The sequence below is a fragment of the Neopelma chrysocephalum genome, unplaced genomic scaffold, assembly GCF_003984885.1.
Source record: "Neopelma chrysocephalum unplaced genomic scaffold, ASM398488v2 Primary Assembly neopelma1_65b, whole genome shotgun sequence".
In the NCBI taxonomy this organism is placed as follows: Eukaryota; Metazoa; Chordata; class Aves; order Passeriformes; family Pipridae; genus Neopelma; species Neopelma chrysocephalum.
The window spans coordinates 1,647,535-1,674,839 of NW_020897723.1; the positions used below are offsets into that span (position 1 = coordinate 1,647,535).

Genomic DNA, 27,305 nt, shown 5'->3' on the forward strand with positions numbered 1-27,305 from the left:
TCTGTGATGCTCTCTTTAAAATGTGCAGACTTCCACACAATGGGGAATAAAGGTAGATTAATCTTGCTCCAGATTTAAACATATAACCAATTGACTAAATTAATATTTCAAAAATAAGTCGTTGGCATTATTCTTTGAATAATCCTTGTTCAGTTAACACGGGGGTATACATTTTAATGAAAAACTCATTATAATGTAGCATAAAGCATAATTAATTCTGGACTTTTTGTGTGTGTGTAAATACCTAGTACAGATGCTGAATTCCATTTTTCTACTGGCTTTATTCATCTTCCATAAACCAGCATACCCACTATAATGGCTTGTAACAGCTCCACAGAGTTTAGAAAAGCATTAGCTGTCATCAGTGGTGTTAATCTAGCTGGGATGTCATCATTTGTATGATGGTACTTTAACATCATGAGTTGTGAAACAACGGTTACAGCATGGTTCTATGCTTTGAAAAGGAGCATCTATATAACAGGTGGAATATTAAAAAATAATTATTTAACTGTATTTAGAAAATTATTTAAACTGCTTATCTAACAATCTTGAAAATATATTTATTTAGCAAAGTTCAAATCTAAGTGTGTGTAATCAAATTGTGAAATGAATTAATCTAAGTAGTGACAGACAGCCAGTTTCCACTACAATTATGCTTTAGAGATACGGTACAATGAACTTTTACCCCAGGATTAGAATTGCTGTGCAAGCATATAATTCAGCTTCACAAACTCCAAACATCTTCACTGAGAAGTGTTTCTAGGGTATTTGCTGAGCTTATGCAAGACTCATTTAAATTCAAACAGAAACACTATAAAGATGAAATGAATCCCAGGTGCTCTCACACTCCAGAAATAGATGCTTTAAGACATGAACAAAGAGAATTAGTGTTAGCAAATGCACAGGAATCCTCTTTTCCCCTGGATTCCTCTTATTTGAGTGCATATTTTGATATATTTTACTATGGTATTTCTTTACTTAATTATATATAACATGATATTTAAAACTTTTAAACAAACTTGTGAAAGGAAGCTTGTAACAAAATCTGATTGTTGGCAGGCACCGTTACCTTCCAAATCCACAATATGCCAAAAAGCCCCAGGCATCTAAAACTTCTCTGTCTTCTGAGGGCATATAAAATAGCTAAAAAAACATAAGTTCTTTCCTTCTCTTTCATTTTAACTGATGGGGAAAATTTTGCCAGTGCCCTTGGAATAATAACTACTCACTGCCCAGGGAACTGGGTGCCTACAATAGTCCTCACTGGTTAAGACTATTTCTGAAGTGACTACAACTAGAGGGCTACGTAGGATGGCTCTTGAAACTCCCTTCTGAAAAACTTCTAGAAATACATCATTATTCAGGAGAAATAATAGACCCTTAAGTAAAATGAGAATGGGATCTATCACTTGTCACCAAGCTGTGCTCCATGACTTGTTCTAAGGGTTCTTCAGCACTAGTCTTCTGTCCTTTCTTTCTCCACTGCCAACTTAAATTTGGAAATTCCTGAAAAACTGTTTCTTGGTCGTGATCAGACAAGAGTATTTGCTCATGTGAGTCACAGGGAATGTAACTGTTCTCTGAGCATTCACCAGATTTCCAGGTAATTTCTGTAACATCTTTTCCCCCATCTGCCAAAAAAGAAGCCTCTCCAACAGGTATAACAAATACGTTTTCTGTCATGAATGACAAAGTCTTTTAAAATGGCCTTACTGTGTCTCAAGCTACCTGCTTTTAAGGACTGATTTATTGTAGTAACACAGGTGCAACAATATTCTGTATTTCAATAAGGAGAGTGCAGGAGGTTGCTCAAAAATTCATCATTCAAAAAAAAACAAAAGAGGAAAACAAAAAGATCTGCAATAACTGAAAGGAACAGCACAGAAAATGTCTTTCAGAGTGCCTGAGGCTGAAAGGAAGGCTAGTTATTACAGATAAAGTATACACTATATAAAAATAAGCAGGTAAAAATTATATTATAACAAACCATAGAAAGAAAGAAAGAATCAGAGTACATCTAGTAAAGAAACCCAGCTGGAAATCTGTATTTTCCCAGCCATAAATGAGTGTTTAGTGGAAGTGAACAGACTCTAGTTGAATATAGCAAAACAATGGGTCACTCTGGGATATATTTAAAACTGGAAGGATACAGAAATAAACGAAAAATTTGTCCCAGTTTACACGAAGAGTTTGTGAGATGAATCACACAGTGTTTCTCACAAATTTCCTCATTAGGACCTGCCTTTGAACTTGATAAAAAGTTTACTGGAAAAGATAAGCTGAAATGGAAATCGTAACTTCAATAAGCATTTCTTTCTCGTGAGGAGGAAAACCACCTTAAATAGTATGCCTTTATTTAATAGAGGGAGAGTGGACATAGAGTCAGTTTTTAAAAATTTCTTATCCATTATCATATGTGGAAAAGTGGAATGCCGTGAAAATCCGGAGATTATAAATAGAAAAAAAAAAATCACTGTCCTTTTGTTTTCTATGAAATATCATTTTAAGGTTCCCCAGTGGAGTGGTGGGAAGGGCAGGAGCATGTTCACCAACACATCCACAGTCAGCAGCCAACAGGGAGCTTTGCTAGACCCTGGAATTGCAGAGCAGCCTTCGAGGGGCCCTTCATGAACATGTCACTGGAAATCCATACTAACACTACCACAGCCGTATTTCCAGAGGGTTCTAATTTACTACAGCATGAGAATTTCACAGTCACAAAAACAGCCTTAGAAGGGCTACCCAGGAAGAAAAATCTATAGTGGTTTGTAAATATATAGTATTTTGCAGTCCCCAAGTAATACTTTACTTTCATAGTGTCTGTTGTGCACCTGCCACGCATCCTGTCGGCCCCATTTTTAGCTGTCACGCGTTTCCTCCATAAAGGTTTTCCTTCACAGAAGTGAACACTCAGGAAAAAAAAAAGCTGAGCTATAACAATCATGTCACTGGTCCTACTGTTTACCGTTATCTTCAAGGTTTTAGGGTTGATTTACATTGCGTTCCTCCCTATTTGACTTTAATTGTCTGCTTCAAGTTGTCAGGACATAACTATATCTTAGATTTGCATTGCATTAGGGGATCTTCTCCTTTCTCTATTGATCTTGTCTTATGGAGTAATTTAACTCAATTCTAATTTTCTTTTGCACGCGGGGTGCTCTCCAGCCAAGGAAGTGAGTTATGTGTATTCAAGTGGTGCATCTTATGAATCTTGTTAAGCTTTACCGCCTTCCAGCCCGCACTGATGGAATATTTAATCACAGGAATGAGTTGGCAGCTATGATGTACAATACGGCTCAGCCTTGCGGCGTGTGTCTTCTCCGGCAATTGAGGAACGGGGGAATTTGCCATCCATCAGTGCCATCCTGACAGCTTTGTATAACCTTCTGTTTTTCACTTATTTATGAAGATTAAAGGTACTTTAAATCAACGGTTTCTCTGCAAATGTATCATCTTTATTTCAGAAGTGGCCAAATTTTTCATCGTTTATTAAGGAGCAAAAGGAACTTCTTGCACCGACTGTGAAAAAGTTGGTGCGATTTTATCCTGACAGTGTTAGAGACAATAATTAAACCACATAACTAGAACTTTCACTGCCTTAAAAATCACATTTCTAATTCTATCATCTTCAAAAGTGCAATTGCTTCTTCTCTAACAAAGGTAGCGGGGGGGGGGGAATCCAAAAGTAAAGATACATTGCAGTGTTCTATTCCAATGGCAGTGCTCTTTTACTGTTTCATTTTCTAACAACTTTGGGGCATCTAAAAATCTCCTAAATCTGTTTAAGAGATTTGAACTAAACTGTTTAAAAGAAAGTTTAAATGTCTGAGAAAATGTCATCTCTGAGTCAATATAAAAAATATGCATTTGACACGCATTAAAAAAAAAAACCCAAACATAAAACTGTCTGCATGCATAAACAGAAAAAAAAAAAGCCAACCCTGAAATAAATGAAGCATCTTGATAGAACTTTCTGCATAGGTGTGGTAGAGCGCATGTCATAATTCATAAAATTAAATTAATACTCTTCTAATGGTAATTAAAGATTCTCATTAAGAAGGGCAAACACCTCCCTAGTGTTGGCAATAAAAATGCACTTGGGACTTTAGGAGGTTATACAAAAAAATCAATAACCTGCCATTTTATAATTAAAAGACAAAATAAATGTTAGGGAAAAGTCCAGTAAATTAGGAAAATTACCTTCAGGAGAGATTGAAAATATTGATTTTAATTTACAAACTATGTGAACTCTTCATGCCCTACTTCATGAGACAATTATAAGTCAGATTGTTAATTCTGCATACGTATTAGAAAATTGATTACTGTACTATGGGAATATTATTATATTTGTCATTAACACAAAGTCATTTATATAAAATGACTAATAACTCTGACTTTCTAATTTATGCAGGTTCAGGTTTGGTTCACTAACTGCTCAAACGAGATCAATGTTAAATTCCTGTTTTCAACTTAGACATTCATCAGGGAGGGAAATAAATTCTGCCTACACTAAATATTGCAATCCCATGAATGCCAGGTTAGTATTTTTATTATACTTTGCCACTTTTATCCTAATTGGAACATTTTTATCTATTTCAGTAGAGGTATTGGATGTATTACAGGCAGCTTTTTTTAAATAATAAATATCTGTTTGTAACAATGACCTTTTCAACAATTTTTATCTCTTCAAGTCCCTCAAAGTCACAAAAGTTTTCAGCTTTGTCTAGTGGAGACTCAAGTACCTCTATGAATGGATATTCCCCAGCTTTTGTGGGCAACCTCTTCCCAAGCTTAACTACCATCCACAAAAAATGCTTTCCTGATACCTTTATGGGCAGGATCCAAGTTCCTCTGAAATCAACTGGGTTTTGGAGTACAATTGAGTTTATTTTCAATCTTGTTGCTAAAGCACATTTAGAAACTGATGCTTGCCATGATTGAATTCCAGCAGAAAAAGACTGGATCTCTCTAACTCCAAATTGCAACCAGGATCAGAATTCCATCTCACTGAAGACTCAAGTGATAATATAGATTTTAAATACAAAAATATGAAACTGAAAAACTAAATATAAAATTTAAAAGAAATATGTTCAAAAAACCACTATGAACACAAATAGTCTATAGCTATGTGTGTCTACCTGCATATCTATACGAACCAAAGATTTTTATAGATAAGATTTTTTGCTGTTGTTGCTCACTAGGCTTAAATAATTCCTGGAGGAAAGTGACAATACTGAAATATAAAATAAAATATAAATAAAATAAAATCTCATGTGGGACTGGGATATTGCAATACATTTCATGTTATACTATCTACTTTCCAATGAAAAGGTATTCATATATCTTGTATATAAAGTTTAGTATGCCCAAGTAACTTAAAATCCTGCATCACAAATCTGTAAATAACTTGTAGATAATGTGAAATCACACAAAGAAACCAAACCTCACACCAAACACATATTCTGTACTTTTGCATAATTTAAAGAATAGTAAAATAAAATATGGCATGGACAACTATAGCACAATCCTTACCTGCATAGAACTCTGGACTATAAACTGCACCAACAACTGGATTTAATTTCCAGCCTGCAGCAAACATAAAAACACAACGAAGTTAATATTGCAATTGGTGATGATAATAATAATAATTATTATTATCATTGTATAGAAATAAACAGATAAAAAGGCTTCAAGAAAGGTCATTTGAATGAAAGTTTTATAGGCATCTTTGATTACTGATCTTTAATATCAGACTCTGATGTATGGGAATAAGTAATGAAACAAGGCATTCTCCAGACATGGCACTGGGGTAGATGACCAGGTGAACTACCTTGGCTGAAAGTTGCCATGGACTTACTCCTTAGGCTATGGAATTAAGTCAGCACTAGTTCAGGTATCCCTGTACCCTGCAGTACCAGAGCACATCAGTTTTTAGTCCAGAGAGGCCAGGACAGTCCATTCACCAGACACAAACATTCTGATAAGCATTTGTTAGTGGGGGTTACAAGGCAACCAAATAATCAGAGCACTTTGATTCCACTCTGGGAAAAATGAAAGCACAGACACAGTGTGGAAATGTCTGTTGTGACATGAAAAAGATGTGGGATCCAGCCAAATGCCAGGGACTTTGTCCATCTGTATTTGTAAACCTGACTGTCTGGAGGGGAAGGGGCAAGAGAACAGCAAAAGAAAACACTGGAAAACTCATTAGTGTTCTGAGCTGTGGTAAAGTGCCAATCATTGTGTTTTGCTCAGCCACAGGTAGATCCACTCCCAGTTAACTGCAAACTCCACAGAACATCCCCCCACCCACACTCTTTCTTTTTTTTTCCTTAAGTGAACAATTATTTTGAACTACTGGGGCTGAAAAATTAGGGGTTTCCTAGAGCACACTCAAAGCAGAGGAGTGGGAAGCACCTTTTGTAAATGGGAATAAAGAAAAAAAACTGAGAGAAAGCATCTTGCAAACTCCAGAACTATGGTGCTTAAAATAGGACTTATAACTGCTGCTGGAATGAAAATACAATCAAGACAGTGACAACAAGGCTTTTCAAAATCACAAAAGCCAAGATTAGAAGACTTTAAATGCACAATAGGCTTATTTCTGCCTCGGCCATGTCATGCAGTGCAAAAGGGCAGTGAAAATCATAAAAACCCAAGACATTATAGGACTGAAAAAGTGTAATGCAAAATGTCAGTAACAACACAAAAGAAAACTATTTCTACCCTTTTCAGGGCACTGCTGTCTCTATCTGATGCACAGTCACCACTTACCAGTAACTAACTGTTCAGTAATAGGGGAGGGGTGGTTTTGAAAGGTTAAGTTCAGAGTAAGGAGCAGCACTGCTCTGCAGAAGTGACTGCAGTTGCTCTACGTACCTAAAAGACAGTCACAGAAGCTGAAAAATGCCCAGCCTAGAAAGGTTAAAGTGTCTTGCCTCCTGAAAATACCACAGGACTTTTACCCTTCAATTTTACATACTACAGGATTATATTTAGGGACATCGTGGTATAACATATACCTTAGCTAAATTTTGTTTGATAGAAAATCATTCAAATTTGGAGACTTTCAGTAAAAATCTAACTTTTTATAGCTTAGGGAATAGACAATATTTCAAATTCAGTACTTCCTCAGAAGACCACTGATCAACACAACCCAAAATGAAAGATTGGACAGAATTCTAGATCTGTCAGCTTTTGCTGTCAAAGCAGCTGACAGACACCTCTCAGCTTCTAAGTTACACTAACAGTGCCACAATTTGTCTGAGAGGAAGAAAAAAAAAATCTTGGAAGAGGCAGATTGTTCTTCACAGCTGAAAGGCACTCTCATATTTCAGCTCCTTACCACTCTCCCAGTGACGGCTGTCTCATCTAACTTTTTGAAGCCTATAGAGGAAATACTTCATTCATCGTGAAAATAACAGTAATTAAACTTAACTTTATCTTGTCAGCCAACAATGTGCTGGCCCATAGCTGTGTGGGTTAATCAAGTGTGATGGGAGTTGATGTATCCGAGCGAGCAGCTGCCAAGTAACCCGACTGCAGCAGCTGGAGGAGGCAAATTCTCGGCTGTGGGTGTAATTTTGTGCATTTTTCTTACTGTCACAATATTAATCTCCTCCTCAAGTTGAGACTGTAAAAGCTTAAAACTTAAAAACCAGCCAAGGAAAGAAAAACCCCTCTGCTTGACCTGGGCTCCCACCCTGTGGAGTTATCCAAAGAAACCTGCAACACCTTTTGCTTCCTTCCTGTTTGCTTGCAGAGGTGTAAGGGAGGGAATTTAACTGTGCTAATAGTCACTAGCTGTGATTTTGAACCTAAATTTAGAGCAAGAGAAGGCTCAAATTCAAGGTACCACAAGTATAAACTTTACAACATACTTATCCTTTTACTGATCCATGTTTCGTGCCCCCCATTTATTGCTGCACTTCTCTGAATCTACTTGCCCATAATTCTCCATGCCCTAAGACACTTGGCTGAGCATCCTGAATTGCAATATGGGCATCAGAAGAAAGTACAACTGTGAACAGGATAGGATGGAACATCTAAAAATGCCTCAAATATTTTTGCCAACGAGTAGAACTCCTGACACTGAATTTCTTTGCAAAGAAAAGGTAGTTCTGTCTCCAAAGCATGAGGTGAGCCATCAAAATCATCCTGTCTGATAACAAACTCACAAAGAAAAGCTCTCCTAGCAACTGAGCATTTATTAACTGCTCATTTGGGGCAGTCAAAAGTCAGTGGAAAGCATACTTATTTCAAAGTTCATTTAGACACAAAAGCAAACAACTTATTTGAATGAAGCTGCATACATTAAAAAAAGAAAAAGAAAAGTCTAGGGGTTTGTGTGTCAAAATCTACAACTTCTGCAATCCTATTAACAACATGAGCCCTGTTACTGAACAGCCAGCAGCGTTCAGGAATGAGAGACAAAACAGTGTGTATCTTGTTTTTAAATTAAAATAAATATCAGTGCCTGATGTTTTCATATAATACAACATGTGCCCCAACTACTTTTTGAATACCTGCCAACAGCACGTCAGTCACAACATACTCTTTAAAAAATAAAGCCAGGCATTAAAAAATAAGTGGTTCTGAAGCGACAGGCATGTGCAAACAAAATGTTTCGGGCTACCTGCATCAGAAATCTTGCAAATGTTAACGTGCTGGTAGAAAAACTAGCCTTATATTTTATTTAAAAGATGAGACCTTTACTTTAGACAACAATAATCTTTAATAAATAATCAGCTCTAGCACTGGTTAATTCCTGATAGAATGATAAAGAACTAGAATCATCCCATGCCAGGATGACTGATAACACAGGCACTGATGAAACTAAATGAAGCACCTTGCATGTCTACACTTCATTCCCTGTTGCTTGTGATGATTATGCAAGAGGAACGTGATTGCCCTTGTGTGTTTACTTTAGGAGACCTCAGATATTAAAAAAAGCAACAGAAAAAGCATTGCAACCAGAGTTTTCCTTGGTAGGTACCCTTCAAATGGTGTGCAAAAGAACATTCTGCACGCAACACCTTGGCTGTATGGATTCACAAAGACAAAAGCTAATTTTTTTTATGCACTGAACAGGATATTTCATACTTTTGGTGAGATCTAGATGAGATGGATCAGGATGGAAAATGACAAAAAAACACTTCCAGTGGGAAACACTTAGTAGCAGATTTTGCCTTTCCTGGTTTTGGATATTACTAAATAATAAGTAATTATTAATTAGTAATAAGTAATAAGTAATCCTGCAGTGCAGGGTACAGACAGGAACCTCCTATAAAATGAGATTCCTAAAAATCTCACCTCTCTTGTTGCCAGCATTCCCTTCCTTCAGCACTGGGTGTGCTGATATGTAACGTGTTATTTGCTAATGAATAGTTTTGTAGCCTTAGGATACTATGAATACAAAATATGCATCATCCTTTGTAGAAAAACTACTTTTATCATTACAAGAGAGCAGACAGAGTTCATGGTCTCATATGCATATGTATAATGCTCTGTACTGCAACAAAATCTTGTTATGTGATCCTGTCAAGCCTTGTGTCTCTTTCACTAAATTCGCCAAGATGCTTTAAAACCAGCAAAAACCAAGGAGATTTCCCCATTTGCATCATTTACCAAGTTTCACATTTAACATACAAAATGAGGAAGAAAACAGTTTCTGAGAAATCATGAGGAATTTCAGACCCTTCTTCTCCAGATCGTTTTAACTAGCTCAATTATCACATGTCAAATAAAAGCCATCATTTTATTTTATTTTCATTGTGCTAAGAAAAAATGATGAGCCTTTCATTAAAAAATAAAGCCACTGTTTGCCCTGGGTTTTAGTAAAACCTCACTAATGAGACATCAAATACAGAAAATATGATCCATTATATTTCAAAATGGAAAAGAATCTAATCTACCTCTGGAAACCTTAATGTGCAGATTTCATCTGCTTTCTACTGGATGGGAAAAACTGCATTAAATTGAAACACAAATAATGACAACTACACAGTCTAGTGAAACTGAAAAGAAATTGTCATTAACTTCAGTTCACGTGGTATTGTTTGACATGGCTGAGTTAGGAACTTGTTTGAATTTTCTGAACTAGTAAACAAAAACTCAAGCATGTGATCAAACACTCCCAAAGGAAACATTTAAAAAACGTATTGTTTCCAGAGCCCTCAAATATCTGTGGATTATTTTTCTATCCCTAATGTACAATATTACATCAACTTAGGTCAGTATTAGACTGAATTTTATTTTTAGGTGGCTTGGAATTTTGATTTTTCCATGGGGGAAAAAAAAACTCAAAAAAAAAACTCTGCTTCTCTGGAAGCAGAACCCAATAATAGTTTGCTCTTTTCTTCCAACACGTTATGATAGGAAGACACAGAAAGCTGTCTTTGACTAGATCCGTGTCTTGGTGCTAAAAGGTATCTCATGTCTGACAGAGACATTCTTCTTGCTGCTCTCCCCACCTCCATCACCCAAACCAAACTGAATCATTCATTGCAACATCACCACTGCACAAAGGCAGAAGAGAGTAAAGTTTTCCTGTCAGGTGCCTTCTCCTCTACAAAAGCCTCTGGGGTTGGATTCCAGTCAGGCAATGAGATGCATGCTATGCCCACAGGGATGTGAATGAGCTGGGATGGATTTTATGGAATTTCTGCCCGGCCGTGTCCTGATTTGGGACACCAGGCAAAACCTGAGCCCAGGAAATGCAGATGGTGACACCTCATGAGTTCAGCAGAGTGAGGTTTGACATGCAGGGGCGTTCAAACACAGCTCTGGGGTTTCATGCACTTACCATTCGTGTAAGGGTTGACGGTCTTTTTATTTGTCATTACACGTGCTGTTGCATTATTTACCTAAGCACATAGAACACTGGATTAGAAAGGGTTACAGGGAGGGCCCGTGTCACTATTAAATGCATGCATTATTACTGCTATTAGTCATGTAAAAATAAAATGCAATTTAATTTATAGAAGGCAACAGGTGCATAACAAAATCATACTATTTATAATTACATTTACTTTCATAACCATTTTAACTTACAAATCATTTCAATAAAGCAACATCATATCATTTAAACTTTAATAAAAAGACATTAAAAGCAAATTAAAAGGTATTGCATAATTTAAGACTTAAGAGCATGCTTGTATTCCATGATAACACTGATACAATAAATACTCAAAACAGAAAAAAAGAAAAAGATTATATGAAGGAACATGCAGTGGAGTAGAAAGGAAAGAGACAAGGTACAAGGAAACAAAGAAAATGTCAAAAAAGGGACAAACGAATTTTAGCAGTGTGCAACATAACCCTTCAGAAGAGAAGTACCATTGGAAAAGCAACATCTAGCATTCAACACTTGGAACAAGAGCCTTTTTCATTGCAAGAATTAACAAAATCATTCAAGCTTTAAAATCACAGCTAACAAAAGGATAAAAAGAGGGTGCATTATTTAACACAATATGGAGTTAACAATCTGAGTAAGATGTGCACGAAGTCATATCCTCAATCCAATCAGTGCCTCCCAGGCTTGCTTAAAACGTACACTCAATTACAGGCGTACCAATATAGAAAAAAATGTAGCATCAAGAAAACTTAATATACAACAAGTCAAAAAAATTCACGTGGTATATCAGCGCTAAATACGTGAAACGGCAGATGGACTTCTCCACTTACCATTCAGCACCATCGCCAGCATGGGTATGTATACAGTTACCATGGTTACTGAGAGTTTGGTGAGGGCCCTAAGCGCTACCGTCGAAGGGGGGAAAATGAAAAGGCAAAATATGCAACATCTTACTCAAAAGACGACAGCATTTTCAATTGGTAATTTTTTTTTTTTTTTTTTTTTTTTTTTAAATTCTAACAGAATCACGACTGAGGCAGTGTTGAAGGGGATCCAGTGGTAGGAGAACGCATCGCTGCTGGTTTTTTAGAGATAGGGATGGCTCAGGCCACCCAGCCAAAAGGAGCCCCCGTGGCTTCCATCAAATTAAATGTTTAAATTGGTCGCTCTCTAGTCTGGCTTTGTGTCTGGTTTTTTTATTTTTTTTTTATTTTTTTTTTTCTCGTGCATCTTTTGGATGCTTCTTTCCCAATCTGAATTGTTTTGAAAGCCACTGTGGATCCCACATCAACCCTGCAGCAAAAAAAAAAAAAAAAAAAAGGAAAAAAAAAGAAAAAAGAAAAAGAAAACAAAGAAAAAGAAAAAAACCAACCTTTTGTTTGTTTTTGTTTTGTCTGTCACACTTTTTTTTTTGTTGTTGTTCTCAATTTTTTTAATTTTTTGTTGTTGTTGTTGTTGTTGTTGGCTGTTTTTTGGAATCTACTGCACCCATCGATTTACAAAACATCCAAAATAATAACTTCAAAATATTAAAGCTTTCATTTTTTTTTTAATTCTCTCATCCACCTTTCAGCAGTCATGATAATAATAATAATAATAATTACAAAAGAAATCATAATAAAAAACCCAAGTAAGGCCAGATTCTCTCTCTTTATATATAAATATATATATATAAACAATGGGAAGGGGAAAGGGGAGCACACAGAAGACACCAATGATGCATCTGAAACAACAAATGAGAGTGAAGCAGACATTTATAAAAAAGATGAAAAGGAAAATATTTTGAACATGCACCTCGATTTTACGGCCCTCTACCACGGTGCCGTGTAATTTCTCCCTCGCCCTGTCCGCATCAGCACTATTTTCGAAAGTTACGAAACCAAATCCCTGCATGCAGGAGGGAGAAGGGGGGAAAACAACATGCACATTATTATTTCAGTCAATGACCACTTGTTTGCTTATGTTCTCTCTCTTTAATTTAATATTTTCTCGTCCTCGCTTCATTTCTGTAACATGCAAATTAGAAAAAATTATAATCGTCTCGAGATGTGCAATAAATAAGCGACAAATGTGAACAAATTTTTTTTTCTGTCATCAGTTAGATAATACCCTCTGAGAAAGTCAAAGAATGATACCAAAAATACCTTTCTACATGTCACTACAGAGGAAAAATAAATCTAACAATAAGAAAATGAAATTAAAATAAATTACAGTGTCTCCACATAGAAAAAAATGAACTAATGAGAAAAGAAAATGAACCACATTTTAATGACATGCAGATATCTCAACGAAATAAAAAACATGTGCACAAAATTCAACACTGAATGTCAATATACTCTAAACATTGCCTACTTTATCATGCTGTTGTGATCATAAGAAACATTGTTCCCATGCAACACTAGGGTAACTTAAACTTTCATCAAACTATACAGCCTTTACTTATTTTTTTATAAAAGAAAAAAAAGAGAAAAGAAAACCACCAACCAAACAAAAGTACTTTTAGAACAAAATATAAACTTTCTTGTATTAACAGAGCAAAGAAAATCACATGATGTGAATAGAAAAAGAAATTCTGATAAAGGAAGAAAAATGCAAACGTTTTAAATAAGTTTAACTGCTTCATTTACTAGTTCTGCATATTACTTTCCACATATAAACATGCAACTGGTAAAACCCCAGAATCCCACGTTAGTGGGACAGCAGAACACCTGACAAATCTAAAATTCTGCTTATGACAAATGCTCTCCTTTATAATATTAAGCTAAAACAAACACTCCCAATCCTACTAAAATTCCTTTTATGTGCTAAGTTAAATCAAACACTGTTTAAAATGGCAAATATTTTGGAAAAAAAAAAAATCAGACACCCAAGAACATTTTAGAAACATACACCAACCCTTTGAAGTAATTCTTGCATTAGCACTACAGTGCCTTTCTTTGCATGCCTCCCCCAAAGTTATCCAAACAAACACACTTCTGCATCCTCGATATTTCACAACCAGAACTGCCCATCTCCCATCCCCTCACTAAGTTTTGTGATCAGTGTTCACCCACTTTCTTCAGGACTACCTGTTATACACAGTGATTGGTTAAAAAAAAAGGTACAAAAGAAAAAGGAAGGCATTTATACATTTATTCACACATTTTATACAAAGAGGAGACCAAATACCAAACTAAGGCAAAACTGACACCAAGCAGTGAGAAAAGCAATGGGTATGAACAAGACTAATTAACCAACAATCAACCAAAAAAGTTAAGTAACTATCAGGATCATTATCTTTGTTATTTGGATTTATTTGGGTTATTTTACCTACTCCAAGAACTCATTTACTTATGCCTATTTATAATACAAACAGTGACATCTATGTACAGCAGCACTTTCTGTTTCATTCTCTTCAAAGTAGCTTAAACACATTGTTCCTCTTTTTTTCCCCTTCTACACCCAGCCTGAAGCCCGACCTCAGCACTGCTCTGTCAGCAGCTCCACTCCCAGCTGAAGCCACTCTCAGAACACCTGATTCCACACATTTTCTCCACACTACCCTCCTCAATTTTAGCACAAGGCCATGACCTCGCTTGTCACAAGACACTGAAGATGTAACTCTCTTTTGCCCAAAGCACCGGGAGCGTTGGAAGAAAGTAAATCCCCCTCCTCAGCACTAATCCCCAGGGTTTAGATGCCAGCACAGGCTTTTCTTATACCTAAACCCATCCTCAACTTGAAACTTTTATTTCTTTTACAACTGCTTCCTCCCATCTTGTTAAAGCTCTGTAAAAAAAAAAAAGCCCACAATTTAAGATGCCATTAAGAAAATTTCACGGCAGAAAACATCACTGGATCCGTGGATCCAAGGAGCCTAACCATGCAACAGCACAAATTCCCCCAATTCTGCTTGTTCTCCCCTCTTCTCTTGGCTGAGCAATTGTCTCTTCTCAGAATTGCAAAAATTTGGTGGGAGTTGTTCAGTCAAAATTTCCCATCAGTCTCCTTAGCTCACAACAGCACTACCTGCTAATTTTTGTTCGAACAACTAAAGGGAAAGATAAAAACCTAATTATACTAAAAAATAAGAAAAACATACAAAGTGGAGCCACAAGCCAAGATAAGACAGGAACTTCAAAGATTCTGAAAATAATACTCGTAATTTTTCAATTCCTTATGTTGTACTTATTCTCATAATCAACACCATTTAAATTAGGCTCATATTATTTATGCAAATTTTTAACCTTACCTAGCTGACAGAGAAACTCAAGAACAGAACATAGATTCACTCATCACACATTCAAACACCTACATGAACACTTGAACATCAATTTTATATGCAGCTGAGTTAACAGCTGCTCTATTGTAGTGTACCATGTATTTTATCAACTGGTAATGTAAATAAATACATTTTACTTTTCAAATCTGTCAAGTGATTTAATAATAGCCAAGTTAGTATGTGAGAACCTTCTGATTTAATTTGGGAGGTGCTTTGGAGTTCTTATTTGAAGAAATATATATTAATATATTCTAGATATATACTAATACATACACACACAATCAGATTTCTGAAAGTGCATATGTAACTGTCTAGAGCATTAATTTATAACTCATAGAAAATGGTCAAAAATTTAAAAGTCATCAGTGTTGCCATACAATTTTAGCAAAGTTATCTTCATTATTATTATGCACCCAAACAGACAGAAATTTGTACTATGAAACTTGCATTATTTTAGGGTTTTCTTTTATGGAAGGACTCCCTTCTGCAAAACCATTTTATACTTTATGGTGGTGTTCTAATGTCATGGTTTTTTTGAATATGTAATTCCATTTATATTAGCTATTATGGCATGAGAATGAACCTACTTCTGTTGGTTTTGTAAGAATCTTTCAAGACATTAACTATTAGAATAAAAAGAAAGAAAAACAAACAGAAACAAAAACATATTCTAGCAATTCTTATGCCAAGCTGCAGCTAGAAACAATTTCGAATTCTGATCCTGCAAACTTTGTTACCTGTACTCAGTTTGAAACCACTTAGTAGTCCTTTCAGTTTCAGTGGGATTTTATGAAAACATAGATAAGCACTGCCAGGAATGGGAGTTTAATCTGGTGCATCTTAATTCCTACAGAATGGACACGAAATGATCAGATTAAAATAAATAAATAAATAAAAATAGAACAAAAAAAAGATGTCCCTCTTATTCCTAATTTTTTTTTTTTAACTTTCTATTTAATTGAGAGAATCTAAAGGTACTTCTGCAAATCAAAATACTGTGTAAAATAACTCTAACCAAGATGAGAAGGAGCAGACATGAGCCATGAGATGCATCACAGAACTGCTTTAGGCATCTTGAGCAGCTCACTTGGAGACAGCTGGGATGCACCACTGCAGCACTGAGAGTGCAGGGATATTTAATAAGAGATCTTGACATTACAAGCCCACCTAGGAAAACCTCTTCTTCCTGAAATCCTTTTTCAGACCTTGGGTTTAGCACAAGGCAACAGGATGTTTTCAGTACGGCAAGATCACCGTTAAAAAAAACCACCCAATTCAGAAACACCTTCTCACGCCATCCCCCAAAAACTCAATTCAGAAACACCTCCTCATCCCACTCCCTAAATAATTTTAAAAAGCCTCACACTTATGCACAGCCCACTGCAGCTGTGGTGGTTAAAAGCCCTACCTGTGTAAGATTTAATGATTAAATCAAAGTGTAAAGCACCACCCCATGAGATGTGTGCTCAGCTCCACTCCCCATCTTCAACACAACCCAGCCAAGGTGACCAGTGGGGGACAGCTTTGGGAATTTATAGGACTATCCAACAGGAGAATGTTCTGGACAATCTACATTGTTTTCAAACGCTACTGAATAGCCATAATTTAACAATAATTAATTCTGGCCAGAGTAGAGGATTCTAAGCCACAAAAATCCATCCAGTTTAGTTGTTTACTCAAAAAGTGATAAATGTTCCAACTGGGTTTGGGCTAGAAAGGGGATTAATTAATGTCTGAATAATAAACCACGAAATTTCAGCTCTTCTATTCAGGTTAAAAAAGAAAAAAAAAGTGAAGTCTTTACGTTCAGAGCATAAATATTAGCAAAATTAAAATATATCTTATTTAAGATAAATTTATGATATACATGATTCTTAAAAAAATGACAGATTACAGTATGTTTAGAACAGGAATAGAATTCCATCGCTAATAATAAATGATATATGAGTTACAGGAAGACAAACATTAGTGAATAAACTTCCCAGTGTGTCTGACATGGCAAGAAAAGGAAAAAATATATGCATATGACATACACATAAACCCCTCTAATGCAGCTGATGTCATAGGTGAACATACTGGGCTGCAGTTTTGCACCAGGTAGTGATGCCAATGCAGTCACAGCCTATCTTGCTTTATTTCTTAAATACTAAATAAATTGAAGTATGCATTTAAGGCAAAGTAATTTTCAGAAAAAAAATATGTTTGCAATACAGTAAGAAGTCTCTTAATCAAATAAATGTTAAAATAGATTGTTTTCAAAGGGTTGGTGTACTAAGGCTTTAACTAAAGAGGAAAACATCTGCACTTAGATAATCTGGAACAATCACATTATTTTCTCAGCTAATTACTAAAGAGGATAGTTATTAGGTATCATTATCATCTTTCATTTCAATAAAGGAAAAAACACCTGTACTAATACAAACCTGCCTACAAATATCTTTAAGTATGGACTCATCTTATAAAATAAACGAGATAATTACCCTTGAAGAATAAGGACAGCAGAAATCAACATTCCCATAAAACAGATGACAGTTTGGAGTAGCTAAAATTACCCCCTTTAAAAGATATGAGTCCAATCACTTTAATAGTGCTTAGAAAACTGACTGACAGCTCAGATGATGTTTCCACTAACATAAAATTTCAGACATTATTTTTTAAAAGCAGTGCAGTTGTTTCCTTTTATTCATATAAGTATTTCAAACAAATTTAAAAAAATTCCACAGGTGAATTAAACTGCTTACCTTTGAGCCTCGCTCATTAAAAATAATTTCAACATCTAAGATTTTACCAAATTGCTGCAAAGAAATAGAAAAGTTACATGAAAATTAGATAACTTCAACACTTTCATCATATATAGTGGAAAAAAAAAATCAAAAGATTTTTTGCTGTTTTCCAGAACAGGCAAAGGAATTTGGTTACTCACATTTTACAAGAATAAGATTAAATCAGTTGGAGTTTTTTGTTGCTGGCTTTGGGAAATGAGGATTTCTTTCTACCCTTGCTGAAAAGGGTAACCATTACTCCCTACCAAGTTCTTGTTTTACTGGAGTATAATTTGGAAAACTGGAATGGATACTTACTTTTTGGGGGATTTTTCCGTGCTCAGAACTGCACTTTTATTATAATATTAGTAGCAACTGTTATTCCTACTGACCTTATAATAGCACTCAGTTCTCCAGACATTGTTCACACACACAAAACCTGATCACAGTTGCCATCCCAAAGAAAAAGTCCCTACTGGATTTGTCTTAGGAAGAGAATAAATGTTGGACTTGGGCAGTGTTTAGTTAGAACATTTCTGTTAGGACACATTTTGTGCAGTGACACTGTAATGTATCAGTGGGTCACTGCTGTTACCTCATACATCATTAACATGCAGTGTGGGTCAGTGTTAACTCTGGGAAATGACCCAATATATTAAAAAAGGCAGAAATTAAAGGTAGGTAAAAGAAGAATAATCCAACAGGAGTCCCAGGAACTGCAGAAGTGAGCCTGTACTTCAGACTTTTAAGATATAATTAACAATTACAGGCCAGAAATGACAGTATTGCTTCTCTAGCTTATTAAAGAGTTTCAACCTGATTATGAAAAATCAACCATCACTTGTTATCCCTTAGCTTATTTCATGTTCTTGCATTCACCATTTAATTAATGTTTTATCTGCCACTTCAGCCTAAAAGCAGCCATTGACTTAATGTTTAAACAATCCTCTGTTGTATTTGTGTCCATGTCCAAGATCAGCTGCTGTGTATAATGGGGTCATGATGCTGTGCTACCATATTTCACATCTGATATTTCAACTCACACTTGCAGGAATTTCTTTTTCCTACCAATTCAGAAGATAAAAGTTTACTGTTACCAAGTCATTCTGAAAGTCAGCTGGAAAACTCCAGCCATTCTCTAGTGTTAGTCTTTTGAGACCTGAGACTTAGAAATTGAGAGGAAATGTAGTTTTTATTCACTTATAAATTACTGCAATACTTAAAAAAAAATCCTTTCATTTAATGTACCTTCAAATAAAAGCTATTTTAAGTGGTTTGTTTAGTTTAAATACATTTGCATATTTTTCTCCAGAGGGTTAATTATTATGCCTTCTGCTATTTTGCTGATGAGCTGTAAGCTGCATTCAGGGGAGAGAACCTGTAGCAAGTCAGATACAGCAGAACAGTCACTCATTTCCCAATACTATACCAGGATTCTTTTTCCAATTATTGTTTCCTTCAGAGAAATAAATATTGAGAAACACAGTGTCTTAATTCACATACAAACACATTAGAAGAACTTAAAAATCTGAACTGAACATGAAAGATGGAGAGAAGTTTAGAGCCACAAAGTGCTTGATGCTGCACTGAATAACCAACTGAACGCAGAAGATAATGTGTTTTTGTGATCAGAAATAAAGAAAGCCAGAGTAACATAAATACTTAAGAGTACTAACTTGGAAAAGGCAAAAGTGTGTTCTAATAGATGATCAAGTGCTAGATAATATTTAGTGACATTTCAAAATAAATCTAAGAAATCTTGGAACTGAGAGGAGAAACCCAGTCCAGACTCTCGTGGTTACGAGCTGATGGCACATTTGAGATGTGTGAAACACAGGGAATGTGCTGAAGGCAGCCAATGGCCTGGGGGAAAGCAAAAATTGAGAGACCTATAGAAAAATAGCAGCAAAAACTTCAGGAACCTACAGAAACCTGTGGGGGTGGGTGAGGATTCCTATTCCTCAACTTTGGTCTTAAAATTCAGCCCATGTCCTCCAACAGATTTGAGTCCCTCACTCACGAGGTCAAACACTGACTGTTTTACACCAAAATTAATAAATACAGGCACGTAAATCTAGATGTGCACAGCAGGAATACATGTGCATTTAATATTTTAAGCCAACATAGATAGAGTTTTGTGAATGTAACACAAAACACCCAACTGCATCACATACAGTAGAATCAGTAGAATTCCTTTTCCCAGTAGTGACTGGATGTTTGGTTACAAATAGATGGAAAGAGACTCTTTACTGAAAATGGTTAAACAGCCTAAATCAGAGACACAGCTCTCACAGCTGCTTAAAATACCTATTGCAATGTAAATATGAAAAAGAACAAATAAATGATGAGCACTTACACCAAACATTTGTCTAAGATCTGGATCCCGGAATCTGAATGGTATATTTGAGACGTGAAGCCGTTTTGGCTGTGATTTGTTTTCTGTGTTTTCAGAAGATTGTGTCTGTTGCTGGCCATCGGTCTGTGCTGCATCATCTGTCTGCTAAAAAGGTAAAGCAAAATAAAGCACATTGTAAGTATTTCTGTCATTTTTAATGTAAGGTTGGGCTTAAATTCTCAAAAAAAAAAAAAAAATTACTGAGAAGCAGTTAAATCTACTCAAAGGTACTGAAGAATACCAGAAGTTTAAAATACATGAAAATCAAATCCATTTCTGTGTCTGTCTCAACAGCATATGTGATAAATATGTATTTGGAATAAACTGGAGAATAACAAGCAGATTATTATTTGTAGATTTTCTGAGCTATTTTTAAATAATGAACAAATATATCTCCCTATATTATAAGACTGTTGAACCCCTTTAACCTCATCCCTGTTTGCCAATGGAAGGAACTGAATCTCCATGTCCAAATGGAGATTTACTAGCAGAAAGAAGCAAGCCAGACACTTTCAAATCAGATTAGTACTTTCATTCAGAGGCCACTGGGACTTCTACACAGGAGGCAGGTAACACATCACATCTAGTTGCCATTTCATAAGCAGTGCTGATGGGCACTAGAGGGTCATTTTGCCTGGATAAATGGTGAGCATTATGGAAAAGGCCTTGAGTTTTGAGAGGGAACAGAAGTTTAATCAGTGGTGAAGGTTGCCTGACAGAAAAGTGAGACCCAGAAACAAAGTCGTACAGATTTTCTTTCTCACGAAAATGAGATTATGTCATGGTGCTTCTAACAGGGACACTGTTCCCTGCTTTTAAAATGCTTCAATTTAATAACTGAAGGACATTGCTGTGTATTACAATTTACGAAAAAAATTATAAATCTCCAGAGAGATTAGGGAAAAACATAATGTCCTTCATCCAAAAAGTAAAACTAACCATGCTGGTCTATCAGTTTATTACAGAAATTCTCATCTGTGTGCCTCAATTACATCCTACAGTGGCTAATGTACAGCACACATTCAGTGGAAAAAGATTTTGTATAGGTATGTAAAAACAGCATAGTCCTATTCATTGGCATTGGCAGAGGGGATTTGGAAGAATAGAAGGAAAAAGAAAATAGTTGAATGAAACTATCAGGATGATCTTACAACTGCTACTCAATTTTCTCTGTCCTTCCTCTTCCTTCTGACCTCATTCTTTTTCCAAGTACTCACTTGTCTTGTGTTTAACGTTACAGTTCAGTTTGTCTTTCTGACTTTTTTCATTAAAAAAAAAGAAGATAAAAAGAAGGAATTGCCCATTTCCTGCTAGTATGAAATTTCTTTTAAGAGACAACAGTTGAAGCAACATAAAAATGGTTAAATAAAATAAACCTTACCACACAGTTTTAGTACCAACAAACCTGTTGAAGAGGAAGCAAAATAACTCAAACAGAATACATCATTTACAGCAGCAATGAATTCTAGCAAGTTAAATTGAACAACATCTTACCCAGGAAACAGAAATGTTCTCAAATTAAAAGTACAAACATCTATATTGCTTATAATTCTGTGCTAAAAACACTTCACAAATAAAGGGCCTTATTTCTGCAGCAGCATCAGTCCATCAGCAGCATCTACATTTCATGGGATGTGATGAGACTCACACACAAACACAAACTTTTGTGTGCACTGAAGAATGATTTTTCAAGTGATCCAAACAAATAACTGGAATCAAGTGTAAACCTAAAACTGAGCCAGTGCCACCACATCTCTTCACCTGCTACTCCCTGAACTCACAGGGAGGGTCCCACAAACTGAAATCATTTGTCTTGACAAATTTTTAGTGATTTAAATACTAAACACAGTACATAGCTGTTAAGAGATGAAAATGTTCTGTGCTGATCCACTGCTATCTAAAATCAATCAAAAATTCAAAATTTATATTTTGAGGCAACTGTTCCATCCACAGACACTGCAGAGATTACTTTCTACCTCCAGGCCTTAAAAGGAGAGAAATATGAAGAAACTTTGGTATATGAGAGCAAGAAGGGGTGGGGGGGAGAGAATGAGAGACTGGAGACTCTTGAAATAGAACACTCTGAAAGAATTTAAGGTCAATTAGATTAATCAGAAGAGAATTAAAGAATTCTGAAGGTGCTGTTTAGCTTCAGGAACAAAGGGTGCCCCAGGAAGAAATTACATAATCAGCATCCTGTATAAATGCAAATTGGGAAAAGCAATTTCTGCTCTTTGTATTAATATAAATAATGAGAAATGAGTGGGAGGGCTGAACCAGGCACTATTAACATACCAAAACTCTGGGAGCAACTTCCCTACCAAGCAGCTGAACAGATACACTGTCAGCAAAATCCAGTGAGGTTTCTGAAGATGATGTTAAAATGAAGGAGCTGCAAATTATGGGTGAAGTGGGTAAATCCAGGTACTGTTATTTTCTGTGACTTTTCTTTCTAACCATTTTTATTTTACCATTTTTATTCTAAGAAGCCTCGAATTTACACTTTCAGCAAAGAATATCTCAGAGTTTAGGTAGTGAGGACTGAAAAACAGAGACCTCAGAAAGTCACTATCATCCACATTTTATACATGTACATGATCTTCAAGATCCCTGTGGCAGAATTAACAGAACTAAACCATTTAAAACATATTAAAAGGCTTGGAAATGTAACAGTCTCTTCACAAAGCATGTTATCACCCAGAAATCTATGGATGTGCCCAGGAAATACAGAGCAGGATAAGTGCAAATTGAAATTGGAATATGAAGATAACACAAAAATTTCCAGGTAACACCAAAGAGGTAAAACACACATAGGACAGAGGACAGGCTGGATTTGGAAAAATCACGGTTTCTGAGTTCTGCACACTCACAGAACTTGAATGTAATTTACCTTACACATGTATAATACATTTCAAGAGAATATTTTCACTGAGGAAGATTGGTGTTCGATATTTCTTTAAAAATTAATTGAAATTAGTATATGGCATTATCCTTGCTACATCCCCTCGCTCTTGCATGCAGTCAGACTGCTTTCTGGTGCCTATTCCACCACATATTTGCAATTTTAAAATATTAAAGAATCTTAACATATGATAGTCTTAAAACTTATAATGAAAGTTATAAATACAAAATGAAGAAATAGAAGACCAAATTCTCACTTACAGGGAAATAAAATTAAGATGATCTCCCTTTACTTCTTACGTGTAAGAATGGAAATTGAAACCATTCTTGCAGGTAAACAAACCTATATGAAAGAGGGTATCTCACAGAAAATGATTTTTTTTCATAAAGATACTTTCAGTATAAATATATAGTAAATTTTTAAACCAAATCCACCATCAGGGGAGTTAATATCTATTGTTTTCTAAAGAAATTCTTTCTCTTTATGAAAATACTTTTTGTTTGTTTGTTTCCTTATCTGAGTTCTAGAAACAGAAAACTCCTATTATTTAAAGGACTTCACTCAAGTTCTTAAAGACCTCACAATGAAGTAAAATTCTTGAAGTAATTTTTCTGGTTTCACTTTCTAGCTTTTATCTGAGAATTTAAAAACATTATAAACATCAAGAAAACTACTGAACAAGATGTTTGTCTGGATACAATAAATTTGAAAATGTTCTATTTGGAGAAAATATCTCCCCCCACACACACACACCTTTTTTAAGGCCTTACTAATCCAAATTTTTGGTATGTTTCACTCAAAAATACATTCTAAAACCTTCATCCAGCAAAATCATTGTGCAAACCCATTGTCCAGTCAGGAGTAACCTGGGAACAGGAGTCTCACTTCCCATCTTTAGCACTTGTGGCAAAGGTATCTCATGCAATAAAACAACCATCAGTGAACCTGAAATCAGAGGGGGCCTTGTGTACAACGTTTGGGCAGAAAAAAACCATTCCATTCTCCTTCCCAGCTAATACATATTTTCTGTAGCCCTTTCCATCCATCACTGAAGACACCCAGCCCTGCAATGTTTCTTACACTGGAATTGTAAGTGTTACACTTTCCCTCCGTTCTTTTTCACTGACTGATCTCTTTCATTTTCTACAAAACAGTGGTGGTGTAGACAAAATCTTTCACCCTCCAATCCCGTTTTCAAGGTAATAAAATGCTGTCACAGAAGAGCTGTTTGCACACCTCGACAAAAAGAACACTGTCCTCAGTCTCAGCTTTGAAGGAGTGAATGGAACACAAACAGCAGGAATGACTAAAATGGAACTAAACCTTTTCTCTCCTCCTGGACAAACTGAAAATATGTTGTGTTAGAAGAACATGAAAAAGCTTTACCAAGCCCTGATCATTCTTCTAGAATCTGTAAACAAATCATAATTGGTTGCATATTTTTTAAACCCACATCAACTCTAAAGGAAGAACAGCTTAATTCTAGCAGGAATAACCCGGCAAATATTTACAGGGAGAAAAAAGCAATAGATTATTTTCTTAAACATGCTTAATGGCAAACTTAGATGCTGAGTGTCTTATACTCTATATAGCACAGGGTAAAGCTCCTTGAGATTTTATATTTAGAAAGAAAAAGAAAGCACTCATTAAATTAAAAAAAAAATGCTCAAAACAGCACCTGTTTTTTCCTGCTGCACCAATCAAGTTATTTCTCAGAGGGAAAGAGCTTGTGAATGTCTTCTAGGCATTATTTGATTAAGTTGACAATATTATGTGAGCAATGGTTGAGTACCCACTGTGCTGTACTTTTGACCAAATTGATTTGTGTAATGAACACTTGCTCTGTCTCTTCTCTAGCCTGAATAGGGCTCTTGATTTAACCAGTGGTGCTGGAAGCCAAGTGAATTTACAGCCCCCACAGTCATTCTCTCTCAATCTGGAGAGAATAGCAGCAGCAGTACATGAGCAAGCATAATTCAATACATTGTGCTATAAGCAGAGAAAATAATATCAGAGCTCTGCAATATACCTGTTTGATTTGATTTGTAAACCCGATAAAAAAAGCAATCGAGAAAAGTTCAGCAGAAAAAAAAATATATATATACATCCTGAGCAAAAATATAACCATACTGAATGTGTACAAACTGAAAAAATCATGCATAGTAAATCAACTTCATACTTGCCTTAGATAATATTGCACATTTTCCATTTAAAAAGGATCTAGATTCTGGAAAGTTACCTTTCCATTAAAAAGTGAGCAAAGAGAATAATTTAAAACTGACTTTGGGACCTTGTGAAAATACTGTTTCCCGGCTCTAACACTAACAGAGTCCTGACAAAGCGATGGTCTTGTAGCTCTCCTGTTTTCTTAAGTAGATCAACTGATTAATTAATCATACAGGTCTTGATAAATTTGTATTCTGAAAAGTCCCAACCCTGCAATGGGCTTCCCAGAAGCATAACAACAGAGAGGAAAAGGAGTTATCTACGCAGATACATCTGTTTGTGCCTAAATGTTTACACAAAGGTATACACAGGGAAAAATTCTATCACTGTGCTACTTCACCACTGTGATAAACATTATCAGAAATATCAGTGACTTTTCTGCACCTCTGTTATCCTTTTCTCAGGTGTGAGATCAACAGTGAAGTCTCATTGATTTCAGGATATTAAAAGGTGAGATTAATTTTTCAAATTGGTTCTAAAGATAACAATATTCCAAGTGCCTCACACTGCATGGCATGCAGCTCATGGCACATCCATTTATCCACTTCAGAATCCTCTCCTTAAGAGAATGGGAACTGTTCCTTGTTCTGACCTCGTGTGAAGTGCCCACAGATGTGGGACTCACCACTTTGCAGAAAGAAATAAAGAGATGTAGTACAACAGTCATGATTGCATTTGATAATCTCGAACTAGATGATCCTTAAGGTCCCCTCCAACCTTAATCATTCTATGATTATGTTGCTAAATTTTCCCTGTAACTGAGTATTTTGCACTTCAGAAACGCTTGGGTTCAGAGACACTGAGACTTTAACCCTGCAGGGCAAACCCTGCCCCCCCATGTTTTTAATGGTGTAATTCCCTTTTATTTCAGCTGGGTCAGAACTTCACCCTGACGTTATATCCACTTGATAAAGTAATTTCACTATTACCATTAACTGCCCACATCACAAAAGGTATAATGATCCTGGTTTCATGTCCTTTACAAAAACATTTTACTATCCAAAGCACCAAATGAAAACTAACCAAGGCAATTACTGTGTGACCATCTACCCTATGACAGCTCTGAAAAGAACCACACAGAGCAGCCAAGTCCCTGTTCCACGAGGCCACATTGTCCCATCTCTAAAGCTCTGAGCTCTCACACTGGCCACTGGCCAGTCTATTAGTGACTAAGAGCTGCTCTCCCTTCCATTTCACTACTGGCAAAAGTGTGTCAGATGTTTAATTGTGTCTATTATTCTTATTGATCAAATACATCTTTCAAAGTTGAGGTGAAATGTGGGACGCACACACTTGGCCTGCAGGCTCCCTTACACTTTCTGTAAGGGAACAGAGACAACCACCTCCCTGCTGGAATATTTTATGGGAGAGGTCCCTGATCAGTCACATGAACACCATTTACTACCAGGAAGACAATGCAAGGTGGCTGACTCCGAGTGGGACGTTTGTTTCAGGTAGACTGCCACACACAAACACACCCCTGCAGAACCTCTTAATCCAATTTACTGACAAACGAAAGAGAACCTGAATAATTTTGTGCTTTGCTCCAGCAATTTCTAACGTTCCACTACTGAACATGCTTTGGGGCTTCAGCATCCTGGGTGTTGTTCCAGGTTGAAGCCTTTCCAGCAGCAGTGATTCTTTCTCTCTTTTCTAGAAGGACGAATTCTGGTTGCTGGTACCACAGGCTACAAGGAAGCACTGCTATTATTGTGATAGCTTAGCAGCCTAAACAAGAGATCATTAGTTGTGAGGACAGATAGGAGCAATAAGATAGGTTTCTTAAGCTTCTGGTACTGCAGGACAACCAAAGAGTTATTAATAACTTGGCTGCATTAATTATTTCCCCAATCTATCTTCCTTAACAATATGGAATATAGCCCTTATATAGTCCTTTACGTTGC

At 36.1% G+C, this 27,305-nt stretch overlaps 1 protein-coding gene across 30 annotated transcripts in view; it reads right to left on the minus strand.

Annotated features, from left to right (window-relative positions):
• RBFOX1 (RNA binding fox-1 homolog 1) overlaps positions 1 to 27,305 on the minus strand; it is a 1,129,454-nt gene that overhangs the window by 74,952 nt on the left and 1,027,197 nt on the right. For all 30 annotated transcript variants that reach the window (XM_027684195.1, XM_027684196.1, XM_027684193.1 and 27 more), the window contains 5 exons: positions 20,235 to 20,378; positions 17,858 to 17,911; positions 12,650 to 12,742; positions 10,805 to 10,865; positions 5,533 to 5,586 (listed from right to left, as the gene is read on the minus strand). In XM_027684195.1, coding sequence (XP_027539996.1) covers positions 5,533 to 5,586; positions 10,805 to 10,865; positions 12,650 to 12,742; positions 17,858 to 17,911; positions 20,235 to 20,378 — 406 coding nt within the window. The remainder of the gene's footprint in view (positions 1 to 5,532; positions 5,587 to 10,804; positions 10,866 to 12,649; positions 12,743 to 17,857; positions 17,912 to 20,234; positions 20,379 to 27,305) is intronic.